General features: G+C 40.8%; 1 protein-coding gene across 1 annotated transcript in view; it reads left to right on the plus strand.

The window, feature by feature from the left end:
• Nucleotides 1-16,318, plus strand: part of ptpra (protein tyrosine phosphatase receptor type A) — a 45,630-nt gene that overhangs the window by 15,323 nt on the left and 13,989 nt on the right. The window contains exons 2-7 of the mRNA XM_063012280.1: nt 5,980-6,026; nt 9,792-9,870; nt 11,748-12,161; nt 13,107-13,127; nt 14,142-14,217; nt 16,001-16,074. Coding sequence (XP_062868350.1) covers nt 6,006-6,026; nt 9,792-9,870; nt 11,748-12,161; nt 13,107-13,127; nt 14,142-14,217; nt 16,001-16,074 — 685 coding nt within the window. The 5' untranslated portion in view covers nt 5,980-6,005. The remainder of the gene's footprint in view (nt 1-5,979; nt 6,027-9,791; nt 9,871-11,747; nt 12,162-13,106; nt 13,128-14,141; nt 14,218-16,000; nt 16,075-16,318) is intronic.

Genomic DNA, 16,318 nt, shown 5'->3' on the forward strand with positions numbered 1-16,318 from the left:
AGCCTCACAGTAAATAGAACACCAAGTGCTTATCATGTGATAAGCAGCCTAAACCACATTACTGCATTTAGCTTCTTCTTTTAACATTTAATACACTTTTAAAATACATTGAATTCTGTGCCTGTGTGTGTTAATTACATTAGATCTTATTCTAGGCCCTTATGAAGGGCTGTAAACTTCATAACGTGCTTCACGTTCATAAAAAAAAATTGTCTTTTTTAATTCTTTATCTTAATTTATCTAAATGGTCTGAAACCAGTATTTGTTTACCACAGTAAAATTAACTTTTCAGATGCTAGGACAAATTCTAAATGTGTTGGTTCAGCAGTCTGATACTCGAACCCATCACTGTGGAGTGGTCGAGCTTCCCGTTCTCAATGGTTCTACCAGCCTGGCCAAGTGTTCAATAGACATTTAAATTTTCTGCATTTAGCAGACGCTTTTATCCAAAGCGACGTACAATTATGCCTGAACAAATTTTTTTGAGCAATTGAGGGTCAACAGTGGCAACTTGGCGGTGGTGGGGCTTGAACCGACAACCTTTTGATTACTAGTCCAGTACCTTAACCACTGAGCTATCACAATAGACTCACTTGGCTATGTCTGCAGTACATGTAGAGAAGGAAAGGAGCACATAGCTGGAATCACAATATTTGCTAGGGCTGCATGTGAGAATGTACCTTTTTTACACTGGCGGGTGTAAAAAAGCTTGACAGAAGGTGTGGGTGCTAGTTTGCAGTCCTCCTTAGCGATTGTAGGTACAGTACATGTGAATGAGAAGTATAAAATGGAACAAGAATACACAAAGTCTGTGTAAACTTATAAAGTATTTTGTTTACAACTGTTTACTTCCCATGACCCTACAATTCTGCAGACAGTAATGAGCAACAATCTAAACAGACATTGTAGAACAGTTTATATGATAATTTAAAGGAATGAACAGGTCAGCTGTTTAAGGTCAGACAGGTTCATAATAGATTGTGTCTGTTGGACAATGTACAATAGAGGAGAGGAACACTGCTTTCCTTTGCTGACCGAGTTGGCCGTAATTGGCTTTGGGTCCAGGCAAAGTGTTGGGAAAAGTGTGTGTGGGCAGTGGGTAACCAAACTTATGTTCTATTTCTATTTGCATTTTCATTAACGGCTTCATCATGGTCAGTGTTGGGTTGTCCGGTGGTCAATAAGTCTTTGATGAGCAAAGATGATCAGAGGCTCTCCAGAGAAAATGATTGAAATGTTTAAAAACAATGTACAGTGCCTTGCAAAAGTATTCAGCCCCCTTGAACTTTTCAACCTTTTGCCACATTTCAGGCTTCAAACATAACGATATGAAATTGTAATTTTTTGTGAAGAATCAATAACAAGTGCGACACAATCGTGAAGTAGAACGAAATTTATTGGATATTTTAAACTTTTTTTAGAAATAAAAAACTAAAAAGTGGGGCGTGCAATATTATTCAGCCCCTTTACTTTCAGTGCAGCAAACTCACTCCAGAAGTTCAGTGAGGATCTCTGAATGATCCAATGTTGACCTAAATGACTGATGGTGATAAATAGAATCCACCTGTGTGTAATCAAGTCTCCGTATAAATGCACCTGCTCTGTGACCGTCTCAGAGTTCTGTTTAAAGCGCAGAGAGCATCATGAAGACCAAGGAACACACCAGGCAGGTCCGAGATACTGTTGTGGAGAAGTTTAAAGCCGGATTTGGATACAAAAAGATTTCCCAAGCTTTAAACATCTCAAGGAGCACTGTGCAAGCGATCATATTGAAATGGAAGGAGTATCAGACCACTGCAAATCTACCAAGACCCGGCCGTCCCTCTAAACTTTCAGCTCAAACAAGGAGAAGACTGATCAGAGATGTAGCCAAGAGGCCCATGATCACTCTGAATGAACTGCAGAGATCTACAGCTGAGGTGGGAGACTCTGTCCATAGGACACAATCAGTCGTACACTGCACAAATCTGGCCTTTATAGAAGAGTGGCAAGAAGAAAGCCATTTCTCAAAGATATCTATAAAAAGTCACCTGGGAGACACACCAAACATGTGGAAGAAGGTGCTCTGGTCAGATGAAACCAAAATCGAACTTTTTGGCCACAATGCAAAACGTTATGTTTGGCGTAAAAGCAACACAGCTCATCACCCTGAACACACCATCCCCACTGTCAAACATGGTGGTGGCAGCATCATGGTTTGGGCCTGCTTTTCTTCAGCAGGGACAGGGAAGATGGTTAAAATTGATGGGAAGATGGATGGAGCCAAATACAGGACCATTCTGGAAGAAAACCTGTTGCAGTCTGCAAAAGACCTGAGACTGGAATGAAGATTTATCTTCCAACAAGACAATGAACCAAAACATAAAGCAAAATCTACAATGGAATGGTTCACAAATAAACGTATCCAGGTGTTAGAATGGCCAAGTCAAAGTCCAGACCTGAATCCCATCGAGAATCTGTGGAAAGAGCTGAAAACTGCTGTTCACAAACGCTCTCCATCCAACCTCACTGAGCTCGAGCTGTTTTGCAAGGAAGAATGGGCAAAAATTTCTGTCTCTCGATGTGCAAAACTGATAGAGACATACCCCAAGCGACTTGCAGCTGTAATCGCAGCAAAAGGTGGCGCTACAAAGTATTAACGCAAGGGGGCTGAATAATATTGCACGCCCCACTTTTCAGTTTTTTATTTCTAAAAAAAGTTTAAAATATCCAATAAATTTCGTTCTACTTCACGATTGTGTCCCACTTGTTGTTGATTCTTCACAAAAAATTACAATTTCATATCGTTATGTTTGAAGCCTGAAATGTGGCAAAAGGTTGAAAAGTTCAAGGGGGCTGAATACTTTTGCAAGGCACTGTACCTCAAAGACAGATTGGAAGGGATTTGCATATTTCTCCCTCTACAGTGCATAATATCATTAAACCATTCAAGGAATCGGGAGGAATTTCAGTGCGTAAAGGCCAAGGGCTCAAACGTAAGCTGAACGCCTGTGATCGTCGATCCCTCAGACGGCACTGCATCAAGAACCGCCACTCAACAATAGCTGATATAACCACATGGGTGAGGGATTACTTTGGCAAACCTTTGTCAAGCACTACAATACAGAGTTACATGCACAAATGCCACTTAAAACTTTACTGTGCAAAAAGAAGCCTTATGTTAACCATGTCCAGAAACTGTGTCGATTTCTCTGGGCTCGGAGTCATCTATGATGGACCATCACGCAGTGGAAACGTGTATTGTGGTCAGATGAATCAGCATCCCAGGTCTTCTTTGGAAAAAATGGATGCTGTGTGGTCTGGAACAAAGACGAAAAAGACCATCCAGACTGTTATCAGCAACAAGTCCGAAAGCCAGGGTCTGTCATGGTATTGGGCTGTGTCAGTGCCCTTGGTAAAGGTAATTTACACTTCTGTGATGGCAGCATTCATGCAGAAAAGTACATTGAGATCTTAGAGCAACATGTGCTGCCTTCAAGACGTCATCTTTTCCAGGGACGTCCAGCATTTTTCAACAAGACGATGCGAAACCACATGCTGCACACATCACAAAGGCACGGCTGGGGGAGAAATGGGTACGGGTGCTGGACTGGCCTGCCTGCAGTCCTGACCTGTCCTCAATAGAGAATGTGTGGAGAAGTTTGAAACGTAAAATGTGACAACGGCGACACCATAATCTTAAGACGTGTTTGCAGGAAGAACGGGACAAAATAAAAGCTGAAACACTAAATCACTTGGTATCCTCGGTGCCAAAACGTCTTTTAAGTGTGGTGAAAAGGAACGGCAACATTACAAAGTGGTAAATGCTTTACTGTCCCAACTTTTTTTGGAATGTGTTGCAGGTCTGAAATGCAGGAATGGATGTTTATTAATGAATGAAATGAAGTTGAGCAGATAAAACATGAAATATCTCAGGTTCATCCTGTCTGACATCAAATAAAAGTCAAAGTAAATGTAAGAAACACAAAGAATGGAACAGTTAAACAAATGTCGATCAAGTATTACGTACTTGTGTAATATGTTTGGAATTTCTGGCAACTTCTTCAAGTCTCTCTGATAAGACACATATATTTGAATTTATGGTGAGCAATTCAGGCTAAGGACTGAATTAGGACTGGGATTTTTACAGATTAGCATGTGGGAAAGATTGGAATCACCCAGCTGTGCGCACACACACACACACACACACAAAATCTAATCCTGTTTTTTTTGGGGGGAACCACAATCTAATCCTCTCTATGTGAAACTGAAACGAGCAACCCCTCGTAAATGACCACAATGAAAATATGGTTTTGTATCAAGTGTGTACGCACCATGACGCTCCTCCTGTCTAAAATCTGTATGTGCTACTGATTTATGCGTATTGGAAGTTCGACCTGTCAAGGTGTGTCATCAAATCATCAGCTGCAGTAAACCAATTTAACCGTGTGGAGTTTGCATGTTTTCAACCCATAATACACTGACCTAACTATTTAGTCACAAAAAAGAACAGTCAGTAAATAGGTGTGTGTGATGCCCTGCGATGAATTGGTGCCCTGTTGCCCTTTTGCCACAAACCTCGTCCACCACATGTGCTTCATTATAAACGTCAATAGCCAGTCATTGTACATGTATTCAATAGTATTTATTGTATAAAACTGTTTTCCATCACCGTCATCACTACTTATCATCTATACACCGATCAGCCATAACATTAAAACCACCTCCTTGTTTCTACACTCACTGTTCATTTTATCAGCGCCACTTACCATATAGAAGCACTTTGTAGTTCTACAATTACTGACTGTCGTCCATCTGTTTCTCTACACACCTTTTTAGCCTGCTTTCACCCAAGTAGAGTAGGTATTATTTAGGTGGTGGATCATTCTCAGCACTGCAGTGACACTGACATGGTGTGTTAGTGTGTGTTGTGTTGGTATGAGTGGATCAGACACAGCAGCGCTGCTGGAGTTTTTAAATACCATGTCCACTCACTGTCCACTCTATTAGACACTCCTACCTAGTTGGTCCACCTTGTAGATGTAAAGTCAGAGACGATCGCTCATCTATTGCTGCTGTTTGAGTTGGTCATCTTCTAGACCTTCATCGGTGGTCACATGACACTGGCCACGGGGTGCTGTTGGCTGGATATGTTTGGTTGGTGAACTATTCTCAGTCCAGCAGGGACAGTGAGGTGTTTAAAAACTCCATCAGCACTGCTGTGTCTTATCCACTCATACCAGCGCAACACACACTAACACACCACCACCATGTCAGTGTCACTGCCGGACTGAGAATGATCCACCACCCAAAAACATCCAGCCAACAGCGCCCCGTTGGCAGCGTCCTGTGACCACTGATGAAGGTCTAGAAGATGACCGACTCAAACAGCAGCAATAGATGAGCGATCGTCTCTGACTTTACGTCTACAAGGTGGACCAACTAGGTAGGAGTGTCTAACAGAGTGGACAGTGTTTAAAAACTCCAGCAGCACTGCTGTCTGATCCACTCATACCAGCACAACACACACTAACACACCACCACCATGTCAGTGTCACTGCAGTGCTGAGAATGATCCACCACCCAAATAAAACCTGCTCTGTGGTGGTCCTGGGAGAGTCCTGACCATTGAAGAACAGCATGAAAGGGGGCTAACAAAGCATGCAGAGAAACAGATAGACTACAGTCAGTAATTGTAAAACTACAAAGTGCTCCTATATGGTAAGTGGAGCTAATGAAATGAACAGTGAGTGTAGAAACATATTTAAAGTATGCATTAAACCAGACCACTCATAAGCTGTGAGCTGCAGAAGTTAGTTGGGTCGTAAAAGTCCGAAGGAAATTAATGGGACAAGTTGGCGCATGCCATCAGTGCCATATAAATGAGCAAAAATATGCTTGTTTTACAGAGCCATGCCTTGAGGTAAAGCACAGGTAAAGGAATTTGCTTGTCGATGCAGTTTCCTAGTATTCATTACTTCTTTCTTTCTGTCTTTCCAGGTGATCGTTGTGCGAATGAGTGAGTGATGCAGAGCACTGTTTTACAGGTAAGCCGTCTGTGGCTGTTTACAAATACCCACACCACACCATAATCCCCCCTCCACCAAACTTTACACTTGGCACAATGCAGTCAGACAGGTACCGTTCTCCTGGCAACCGCCAAACCCAGACTCGTCCATCGGATCACCAGACGGAGAAGCGTGATTCGTCACTCCAGAGAACACGTCTCCACCGCTCTAGAGTCCAGTGGCGGTGTGCTTCACACCACTGCATCCGACGCTTTGCATTGCGCTTGGTGATGTAAGGCTTGGATGCAGCTGCTCGGCCATGGAAACCCATTCCATGAAGCTCTCTACACACTGTTCTCGAGCTAATCTGAAGGTCACATGAAGTTTGGAGGTCTGTAGCGACCTCTGCGTATCCGCTGCGTACCCGCTCTGTCATTTTACGTGGCCTAACACTTCGTGGCCGAGTTGCTGTCTTTCCCAATCGCTTCCACTTTGTTATAATACCACTGACAGTCGACTGTGGAATATTTAGTAGTGAGGACATTTCACGACCGGACTTGTTGCACAGGTGGCATCCTATCACGGTACCACGCTGGAATTCACTGAGCCCCTGAGAGCGACCCATTCTTTCACTAATGTTTGTAGAAGCAGTCTGCATGCCTAGGTGCTTGGTTTTATACACCTGTGGCCATGGAAGTGATTGGAACACCTGAATTCTATGATTTGAATGGGTAGGTGAATACTTTTGGCAATATAGTGTAATGAAACACAAGACCAAATACAGCCTGGGCTAAATAAAAGCAATTCTGCAGTACTACAGAAGTGGTCCAAAACTTCTCCAGAGCAATGTAAAAGTATGGTATCTAGGTATTATGTTAGTAAAAGTAAGCTAGCACACTACCAAGGAGTCTGCAGGTTGTGGGTCTGCACGTCCATGATTAGCCCACATCCAAAGAGGTGTTATGGAAGAAGGCCGAAACAGCCATTGGGAGCTGCACTTGTCAGTTCGCGCTCAGTGCCGGTCCCAAGCTTTGATTTAATTAATAGGGTGAAGTCAGGTAGGGCATCTGGCGTAAAAACTGTGCCCAGTCTGGTATGCAGACCAGAGATAGCGACTGGGGTCAAAACCCAGGCTGTGCAGCACCCAATCTACCTGCAGCACCACCATGCCTCCTGTGACACTATTCGCAATTCTGATTCATCCCAAAGGTGTTCAATGGTTTTGAGGTCAGTGCTCACTATTGCTCTTGCTATATCCGATAGTACCTCACACAAACACACCCACATTACCCAACAAATTGGGGCAAACCCATGAGATTGAAAGGCTCTGCTCCTGGTTAGCCGGGATCAGTTGTATTAGAATGAGGTTGGGCACAGATTAGCTCAGCCCAGCTCAGCCCATGGTAGCGGTAAGTGCAGCGGTCAAGTCAATAGTAATTATGGCAATTATAGTGTTGCATGTCTGGTTGCTAAATAGTAGGTTTACAGCAGAGGGTTGTGGGTTTTAAACCTCCTGTGTTCATACTAAGGTTGTTAGTGGTTTCCAGTGTTAGAGCTCCAAACCGCTGAGCTCCAAGGCTATTTCCTCAATAGTCAGATAGGCCTGTCACCCTGTTCCTATTTATTTTAACCAATCGGTACAGGCCGCATTATTCAGATGGAAGATCAATCACATATGGATCCTTATTTCTAGCGTCAGACAGACGGATGCATGACAGCACACATCCACAAAATCAATTGGGAAAACTGTACTATTGCCACTTTGACTACAGTAGATCAAATAATTTAGCAATATTAACAATACAGAATTATTTCAATTATTGGCATTTGTTTTTGTTAGTAGGTGGATAAACCAGCAGTTGTTTTAGCTGCAAGACTACAGAGCAATAGCAAGTTGTTGAAAAAAGTTGTCTATCTTCAGATTTAGTTTTGTAGCCAATTAGATTAAACTCTCTTTTAGCTTACTTGCCAACATGTTCCATTTTTATTCGGGATGTCCTGATCACGTTTTTTTGTTCCCGATCCTGATCCCGATCATTAATTTTGATCCCGATCCGATACCGAGTCTCAAACCGATACTTGTATTTTCTAGATATTGTCTAGATAAGAACTAGATAATACTGTTCACACAGTGCACACTTCCTATACATTACAGTTATTCAAATTATTCCAATGTATACGTTTAACAACTGAATAGCTCTGCAGTGCTTTAGGGAAAAAATTGCCTGCATCCAAGCTATTGCTTAATGTTCTTTTATTTTTACAAAATAAAAGTAAACAAACTTAGTGCAGCATTGTAGTAGTAAAACTAGAACACTCAAAATGAAGTGAAGTACCGCCTCGTGAAACGCTCACATTGCAGACATTACACTTCACTGTTGGACTTGTTTCACTTTCCAATTTAGAGTATTTCCACACAGCGGACATGCTGACGTAAAACGAAGGACCGGGCTTTAGGATCGGCCTTAGTAAAGCCGATAGCGATCAGTTAAAAAATGCCTTGATTGGCATCCCTAATTTTTATGTAGTCTGACTAGAGTTAGGGCTGGGCGGTATATCGCAAATATCGATATATTCGATATTACTTTTTACTCAATGTTGAAAATGACCGTATTTGGTATATCGAGTACGCATAAAATACACAGGTTACCATTTGACAACATTTAAAACAGAGCATAAAAGCGCTGTGCGGAACGCTTTCCTTCACGTCAATGAGTCAGAAAACGACTCTTTTCAAACTAATTATTCATTGGAATCGAAACAGGGAGTTGTGCTCTTATCTATGGTAAAGATTAATTATTTTGCTTACTCTGTTTCAGTTCATTTATTGAAAAGATTAAGATGTATAAACCAATCAGAGCTTCCGAATTCAGATTTTGGGCGGAATTTCAATCTCTGTCTGTTTTGGTTATTGTATAAGTGACAGCTTAGTGAACGAATGACCAGTTTCAGCTTTTGACCGACAGAATAAATGATCTAAAACGGTTTTCATTAGGTGGATAAACACAGTTAAATATGGATTTTTTATATTCTGGAAACATACAAGATGGCCTCCAAGAAAAGAAAAAGTATTATACCCCTAATGAAACCACACAATTTAAAGAAGAGAAGCTCAGGTAAGCAGCGGTTATGATTTTACGCTGCTGTGTGGCTGATCTGGGTCGCGGTTCTGCTGTTTACCGTGCGCTTTTGATGCTCATTTGTTTTAAGTGAAACGGACAGCATAAATGTGATCGTGAGATTCTGCTGGTTTGTTTGATATAAATATTGTCAATATGAATACAAATACTGCCTTATAATAATACAACATATAAACACTGTTATTCTGTCAGAATGTATCAGAACTATAGTATTTTGTGTTTTTAACTTATAAACAATATTAGCTAAAATACGAGCAGTGGCCTGCCACTGTACGTCAAGTTTACATTATATCGTATCGTATATCGCCACTTCTCAAAAGCATATCGAGATATGTGTTTTTTAGTCATATCACAAAGCTCTAACTGGAGTAGAGGATTGAACATACAAAGTTTCAATGATCATGAGCTGCTAGTTGCAGCCTCTATCTAGTGTTCACTTTGTATTTGTTGTCCTTGCTGCTTTCAAGTCATCCCCCAACATTTTTGTTTACAAATTTTATTGTCTTGTTGTACTGGACAAAGAGCCTCTTGATCCTTTAAGTAGGTGGTCTTTAATGGTCTAGTCAGTGTATAGATATCTCTTTTTAATACAGTCAGGATATGATTGCATAAAGCAGATCAAGAAAGGTGCTCTACACTGTCTTTCTCTTTTTTCTTCTCTCAGGGCAGTATGGGTTTGCGTCCCCTGCTCCTGATTTTTGCCTTGGTCCTCAGCTGGGCTCAAGAAACACCCAAGCTCCCAGGTAAGGTCCTGCTTTTGCTAAATTGCTTCAACAATGTGCACCTGTAGTTAAGTAATGCTGCTGCAAAAAATGGCAATAATAATATTAATAATAATAAAAATAATAACAATATTAATAATAATGATAATATTAGTAATAATAATAATAATATTAACAATACTGTTAATGATATTAATAATAATAATATTAATGAAAATATTATTAATAATAATGATAATATTAATATTAATAATACTAATACTGATAATTTTAATAATAATAGTAATAATATTAACAATACTATTAATGATATTAATAATAATAATATCAATGAAGATATTAATAATAATAATAATGGTATTAATAAAAATATTATTAATAATATTAATAATACTATTGATGATGATATTAATAATAATACATATAATACTAGTAATGATAATATTAATGATGATAATTATAATATTAATAATAATAATAATTACATTAATAATAATAATAATAATATTAATGATAATATTAACAAACACAATAATAATATTAATATAATAATAATAATAATAATAATAAAAAAAACAAATGCCTCTGCTGTGTGCGTTTTTATATGCAGGTACATCAGCAGTGTGATCTTGTTTAGTCTTTTATAGTGGATGAGTGACTAAATTCACATCCTTTGTTGTTATGCATGCACAGTATGACAGTGATTTGGGGCACCAGTGAAGGCCTCATTCAAAGTCCCAGCAGTCCCACCACTAGCTGGGCACTTAACAGTCACAATTGTCCAATTGCTTCAACAGTGACCCCTACAGTCTGTCTGAGTTGCTGACATGAGTGGTGACGAGATACAAAATGCATAGTGTTTGTTTAAGAATCCACTAATGCCATAAGGTCATACAGGTGGACAGAAGGGTCAATGGCTTTACTTGACCGAGAAGACGTGCATGTGGCCAGTGCAGCAATGGGAAGTGGAAATGACTAAATAAAAAGAAAAAAGGGGGATATACACTGATCAGCCATAACATTAAAACCACCTCCTTGTTTCTACACTCACTGTCCATTTTATCAGCTCCACTTACCATATATGAGCACTTTGTAGTTCTACAATTACTGACTCTATTCTGCTTTTCTACATGCTTTTTTAGCCCCCTTTATGCTGTTCTTCAATGGTCAGGACCCCCACTGGACCACTACAGAGCAGGTATTATTTAGGTGGTGGATTATTCTCAGCGCTGCAGTGACACTGACTTGGTGTGTTAGTGTGTGTTGTGCTGGTATGAGTGGATCAGTCACAGCAATGCTGATGGAGTTTTTAAACACCTTACTGTCCCTGCTGGACTGAAAATAGTCCACCAACCAAAAACATCCAGCCAAGAGCACCCCATTGGCAGCGTCCTATGACCACTGATGAAGGTCTAGAAGATGACCAACTCAATCAGCAGCAATAGATGAGCGATCGTCTCTGACTTCACATCTACAAGGTAGACCGACTAGGTAGAAGTGTCTAATAGAGTGGACAGTGAGTGGACATGGTATTTAAAAACTCCAGCAGCGCTGCTGTGTCTGATCCACTCATACCAGCACAACACACACTAACACACCACCACCATGTCAGTGTCACTGCAGTGCTGAGAATCATCCACCACCTAAATAATACCTGCTCTGTGGTGGTCCTGTGGGGGTCCTGACCATTGAAGAACAGGGTGTAGAACTACAAAATGCTTCTATATGGTAAGTGGAGCTGATAACATGGACAGTGAGTGTAGAAACAAGGAGGTGGTTTTAATGATATGGCTGATCGGTGTATATCTAAGTGTTGAGCTTTAGCCAATCAGTTAGGTTTATAATAATAAAATGTTTCATGTTCTTTCTTTACCTTTCTGTCTTTATATCACTTTCAGATCAGGGTCAGGGCCAAGTGGAGACTCCCAATTCCACAGCTTCTTCTTCCATATTACCAACTCACCTAAACCTTACTCAGAGTCCGGTCCTTCCAACCACGCCCTCAACCACCGTGTTGTCCAACACTGTGGCCAACACTACAGTTCTTGTAGCCACAGCCGCTTCAACTCTGCGTCCTGATTCCAGTCCAACCAACGCACCACCTCCAACCCCCACCTCTATCAGAGAAGGTGGAAAAGAGGAGAAGATTACTCCCACTCCTCGTCCCACCGTCCTGCTCAAAGTTACCACAACTCCGACCCATCTGCCTGGAGCAACACCCACAGACTCTAAGCCTAAACCGGATCCTGATGCTGGAGCCTCCACCAATCCTCCAGAAAACAACACCACATCACAAGGCAGCATTCCTCCAGGTATAGTGAGTCTGTGTTTAACTGTGTAAGATAATTCAGTGCGATATGATCCCAGTTTGTCATTTAAAAAATGCCAGACATTACAAAAACAAAACGAACAGAGGCGTATGCCCTTCTTATGGCACTAGAATATGCAAGACTAATGAACAAGCGCAACTCCAGATATGTACAGACTCATGTCTTCAGGCACTAAACACACCCACACCCACAGCCGAACACCCAACATTAATTAAAATACACAGCACCATAAAAGAACTCACAGCTGAGAAGTTTGATATTAGACTTAGCTGGATTACCTGGGTATTGCGGAATATCGGGACATGAAAAAGCTGACCAGTTGGCAAGAGGATGGACTCTAAAAGCACATGCTGGAACACCAGAGCTGGGATCTCTAATATATCGTATCGAATCTCAGCTCTGCCTGCCGGCTAGGCTGAGCAGCCACATGAACAAGGATTGGCCTGGTGGGATATTAAGCCGGATTAAGACTAATGCAATTACGACCTCTGCTGGCTGATTGATGGCGCATGCACGGAGATGGGAAAAAGAGTGCTGTCAGGGTATGTCTCTCCGTACACAGTGCTGATCCGCATTGCACTCGTCAAAGTGTAGGTGACAAAATGCATACGGCTGCTGGCCACGTGTCGGAGGGAGGGTTGGTAGTTTGCGTGTTCTCCCCGTGTCTGGGTGGGTTTCCTCCCACAGTCCAAAGACATGAATTGAATAACTAAATCCAAGACTGTGTATGATATAACCTTGTGAACTGATGAATCTTGTGTAATGAGTAACATTTTCAACATTTAGCAGACGCTCTTATCCAGGACGACGTATAGAAGTGCTACTATAGTAAACATTACCTTACTCTAGTTAAAGTAGACAGTAAATTACCGATTACTAACAGCAATTAAGATTGAAATTTGACTGGTGATGTGCTTTATTCCACAGATGATGGTGAAGAGAATAAAGGTAAGAGCTTTCAAGTCTTTGTGTTGTCTTTGTTTTAAATATTTTACCCACTAGGGGTAAAGCCAGGTTTGCATTATAAGAGGTCAGTGTAAAATTACACTAAAGCACTAAAATACACCTATCAGCCACACACTGTCTATTTTATCAGCTCCACTTTCCATATAGAAGCACTTTGTAGTTCTACAATTAATGACTGTAGTCCATCTATTTCTCTACATACTTTTTTAACCTGCTTTCACCCTGTTCTTCAATGGTCAGGACCCCCACAGGACCACCACAGAGCAGGTATTATTTAGGTGGTGGATCATTCTCAGCACTGCAGTGACACTGACATGGTGGTGGTGTGTTAGTGTGTGTTGTGCTGATATGAGTGGATCAGACACAGCATCGCTGCTGGAGTTTTAAAATACCGTGTCCACTCACTGTCCACTCTATTAGTCACTCCTAGCTAGTTGGTCCACCTTGTAGATGTGAAGTCAGAGACGATCGCTCATCTATTGAGTAAATTAAACTGCTGTTTGAGTTGGTCATCTTCTAGACCTTAATCAGTGGTCACAGGACGCTGTTGGCTGAATCCATTCATACCAGCACCAGGAGTTTAAAAACTCCAGCAGCGCTTCTGTGTCTTATCCACTCATACCAGCACAACACACACTAACACACCACCACCATGTCAGTGTCTCTGCAATGCTGAGAATGATTCACCACCTAAATAATACCTGCTCTGTGGTGGTTCTGTGGGGGTCCTGACCATTGAAGAACAGGGTGAAAGCAGGCTAAAAAGTATGTAGAGAAACAGATGGAAGACAGTCAGTAATTGTAGAACTACAAAGTGCTTCTATATGGTAAGTGGAGCTGATAAAATGGACAGTGAGTGTAGAAACAAGGAGGTGGTTTTAATGTTATGGCTGATCAGTGTATATACATTATTCATCAAATCTCTTTCATTTATCATCTTAACCCAAGTTAACTAGTTGTTTTTTTGTTTGTTTTGTCTTCAATTCATGATGACAGCAATCTTTGCAGTAACGGTGGCCCTATCATCTCTGCTAGTCATTATCTTCATCATCATTGTTCTCTACATGCTCAGGTCAGTATCTTTCACAATACAGATTTGGTAAAGGAAGTGTATATATTTTTTCGAATAATTTGTGGCTTCCTCTATATGACTAATGTAAACAATTAACCACTAACCAGCCAGTGAATATATATTTGATCTCAGCTGTCATCTACACGACTGGATCTCTTGTAATTGGGAGTCTTTTAAGCCGACTGATCGGCTACCCCATCTTGATCTTCCATCCAGGAGGAATCTCGGACGAGTCTATCTGATCTCCCAAACTACGTTTTGTCACGAAAACACACGCAAGAAGTGACAAGGGGTTTAATGATACCATGTCCAAAAACGCACGCCAGCCAGAAGCGAGCGATCAAAGTTGTTTGAGTGCTGATGTGCAGCGTAAAAGTAAGTAGGAGTGGATTTTGGCTACGTGGCCAACGGGGATCTCTTCTGCAGAGAGAGTTGCAATGCAGCGTTGGTATTATGGTTTGGTGTGGAGGTCACAAATACTGTAAAGCTCGTGTGTGCAGATGTATTTTGATATCAACTATATTATGTCCCTGTTCCACACATTTATATCTCCTCTTCCCTTCTGTATTTTGCGTGCATAACACTTACAACCTGTTCGTAACACCTTTCACACTACGTGATTTTGAGTCGGTGACAGTTCCAGATATTTAACATGCTAGATACATGAGTTATGAACGGTTTACCATACGAACATTTTGGGTTATGAACGATCTTTCTCCACTCAACGTACGAGCAAATTTCGGATTACGAACGAAAATCGCTAAACATGTGACATCACGAACGAGTTGACTCTGACCGTCTCTCTCTCTCTCTCTCTCTCTCTCTCTCTCTCTCTCTCTCTCTCTCTCTCTCTCTCTCGGACAGTGTGTTTTTGGTGTTTTCTTTATATTTCGTAAAATTCTATATTAAATTGGCCTCAAAGAATGTGCAGATATTGCAGTGGTGAGAAAATGAATCTATTACTGTATATTATTGTATAATTACTCCTGCCAGTAGCTGTCACTGTGTATCAGACAGAGGGGACAGTGACTGAGCGAGAAGAAGGAATTTGCTGAGTAAAGTATTCTTTCATTCGTGCAATTACACCTACAAAATACAACACTGTTGAAATAAAGATGGAAATAATAGAGAAATATGAGAGTTGTTGTTTCTGGTAGATACATTTTATAAAAAAAAAAGAAGGAAATGTATTATGGTGTATGGTACAGCACACGTACTGTACTGAAATTTGATGTGTGTTTTTTGTACAGTACTACTGTGCATTGTTGTTTTATTGTTTATTACAGTAATGTCTATTCTATCATTTAAGATTTAAGAGAAAATATACTTGTATTTATAACAAAAAAAGACCATTTAAGACATTAGAAAGGTTAGGTAACGGGGGGGGGGGGGGGGTTGCTCGGTTCGATTCTTCGAGCAGTTCGCACACAGCGATCGAGAGCCGATTTTCAAACCCCGAGCGAACGCCGGATTGCTAACGAGCTGCCATGTCTAGCGACGAGGGAAAATCAGGGCAGAAATCGTGTAGTGTTAACCAGGCATAAGGAAAGCGGGTTGATTTGAATTGAGAAAGAAAGCTAGAGAGATTGCACTGTGAATGAAATCACTGATGATAATTAATAGGATACATTTATATGGTGATGCTGGTAAACAATACGAAGCCAATAGTAACTAGACTGCATGTAGTCATTTAAACACGTGTGCATGTGTGGAATGTAAGCAAATTATGTAAAGCTCTCTTTAAATCATTTTCCTAATTAGTTTTCTTCTTGTATTGTGACAGGTTTAAGAAGTACAAACAGGCAGGAATCCATTCAAATTCCTTCAGACTGACCAATGGCAGGACAGATGATACAGGTATAAATGCGTGTGTCTGTGTGCCTGATGTGTGTGTAGACGCATTCTTTTCATAAAAAAAAAGTGTGTGGGTAAATTTAATGTCAGATCCAGCTGTGTGTGGGAACATTTCTCCTTGGTCAGGTATTTGTATTGATAGGACTGGGGCACACTGTATAAAAGGTGTAATCAATATTAAATAGTCCTTTTTGTACATTTTGATTAGAAGTGGGAATTGACCCAAGTGATTTCATGTGAACCTTCA

Source organism: Trichomycterus rosablanca, chromosome 16 (assembly GCF_030014385.1).
Source record: "Trichomycterus rosablanca isolate fTriRos1 chromosome 16, fTriRos1.hap1, whole genome shotgun sequence".
Taxonomy (NCBI): Eukaryota; Metazoa; Chordata; class Actinopteri; order Siluriformes; family Trichomycteridae; genus Trichomycterus; species Trichomycterus rosablanca.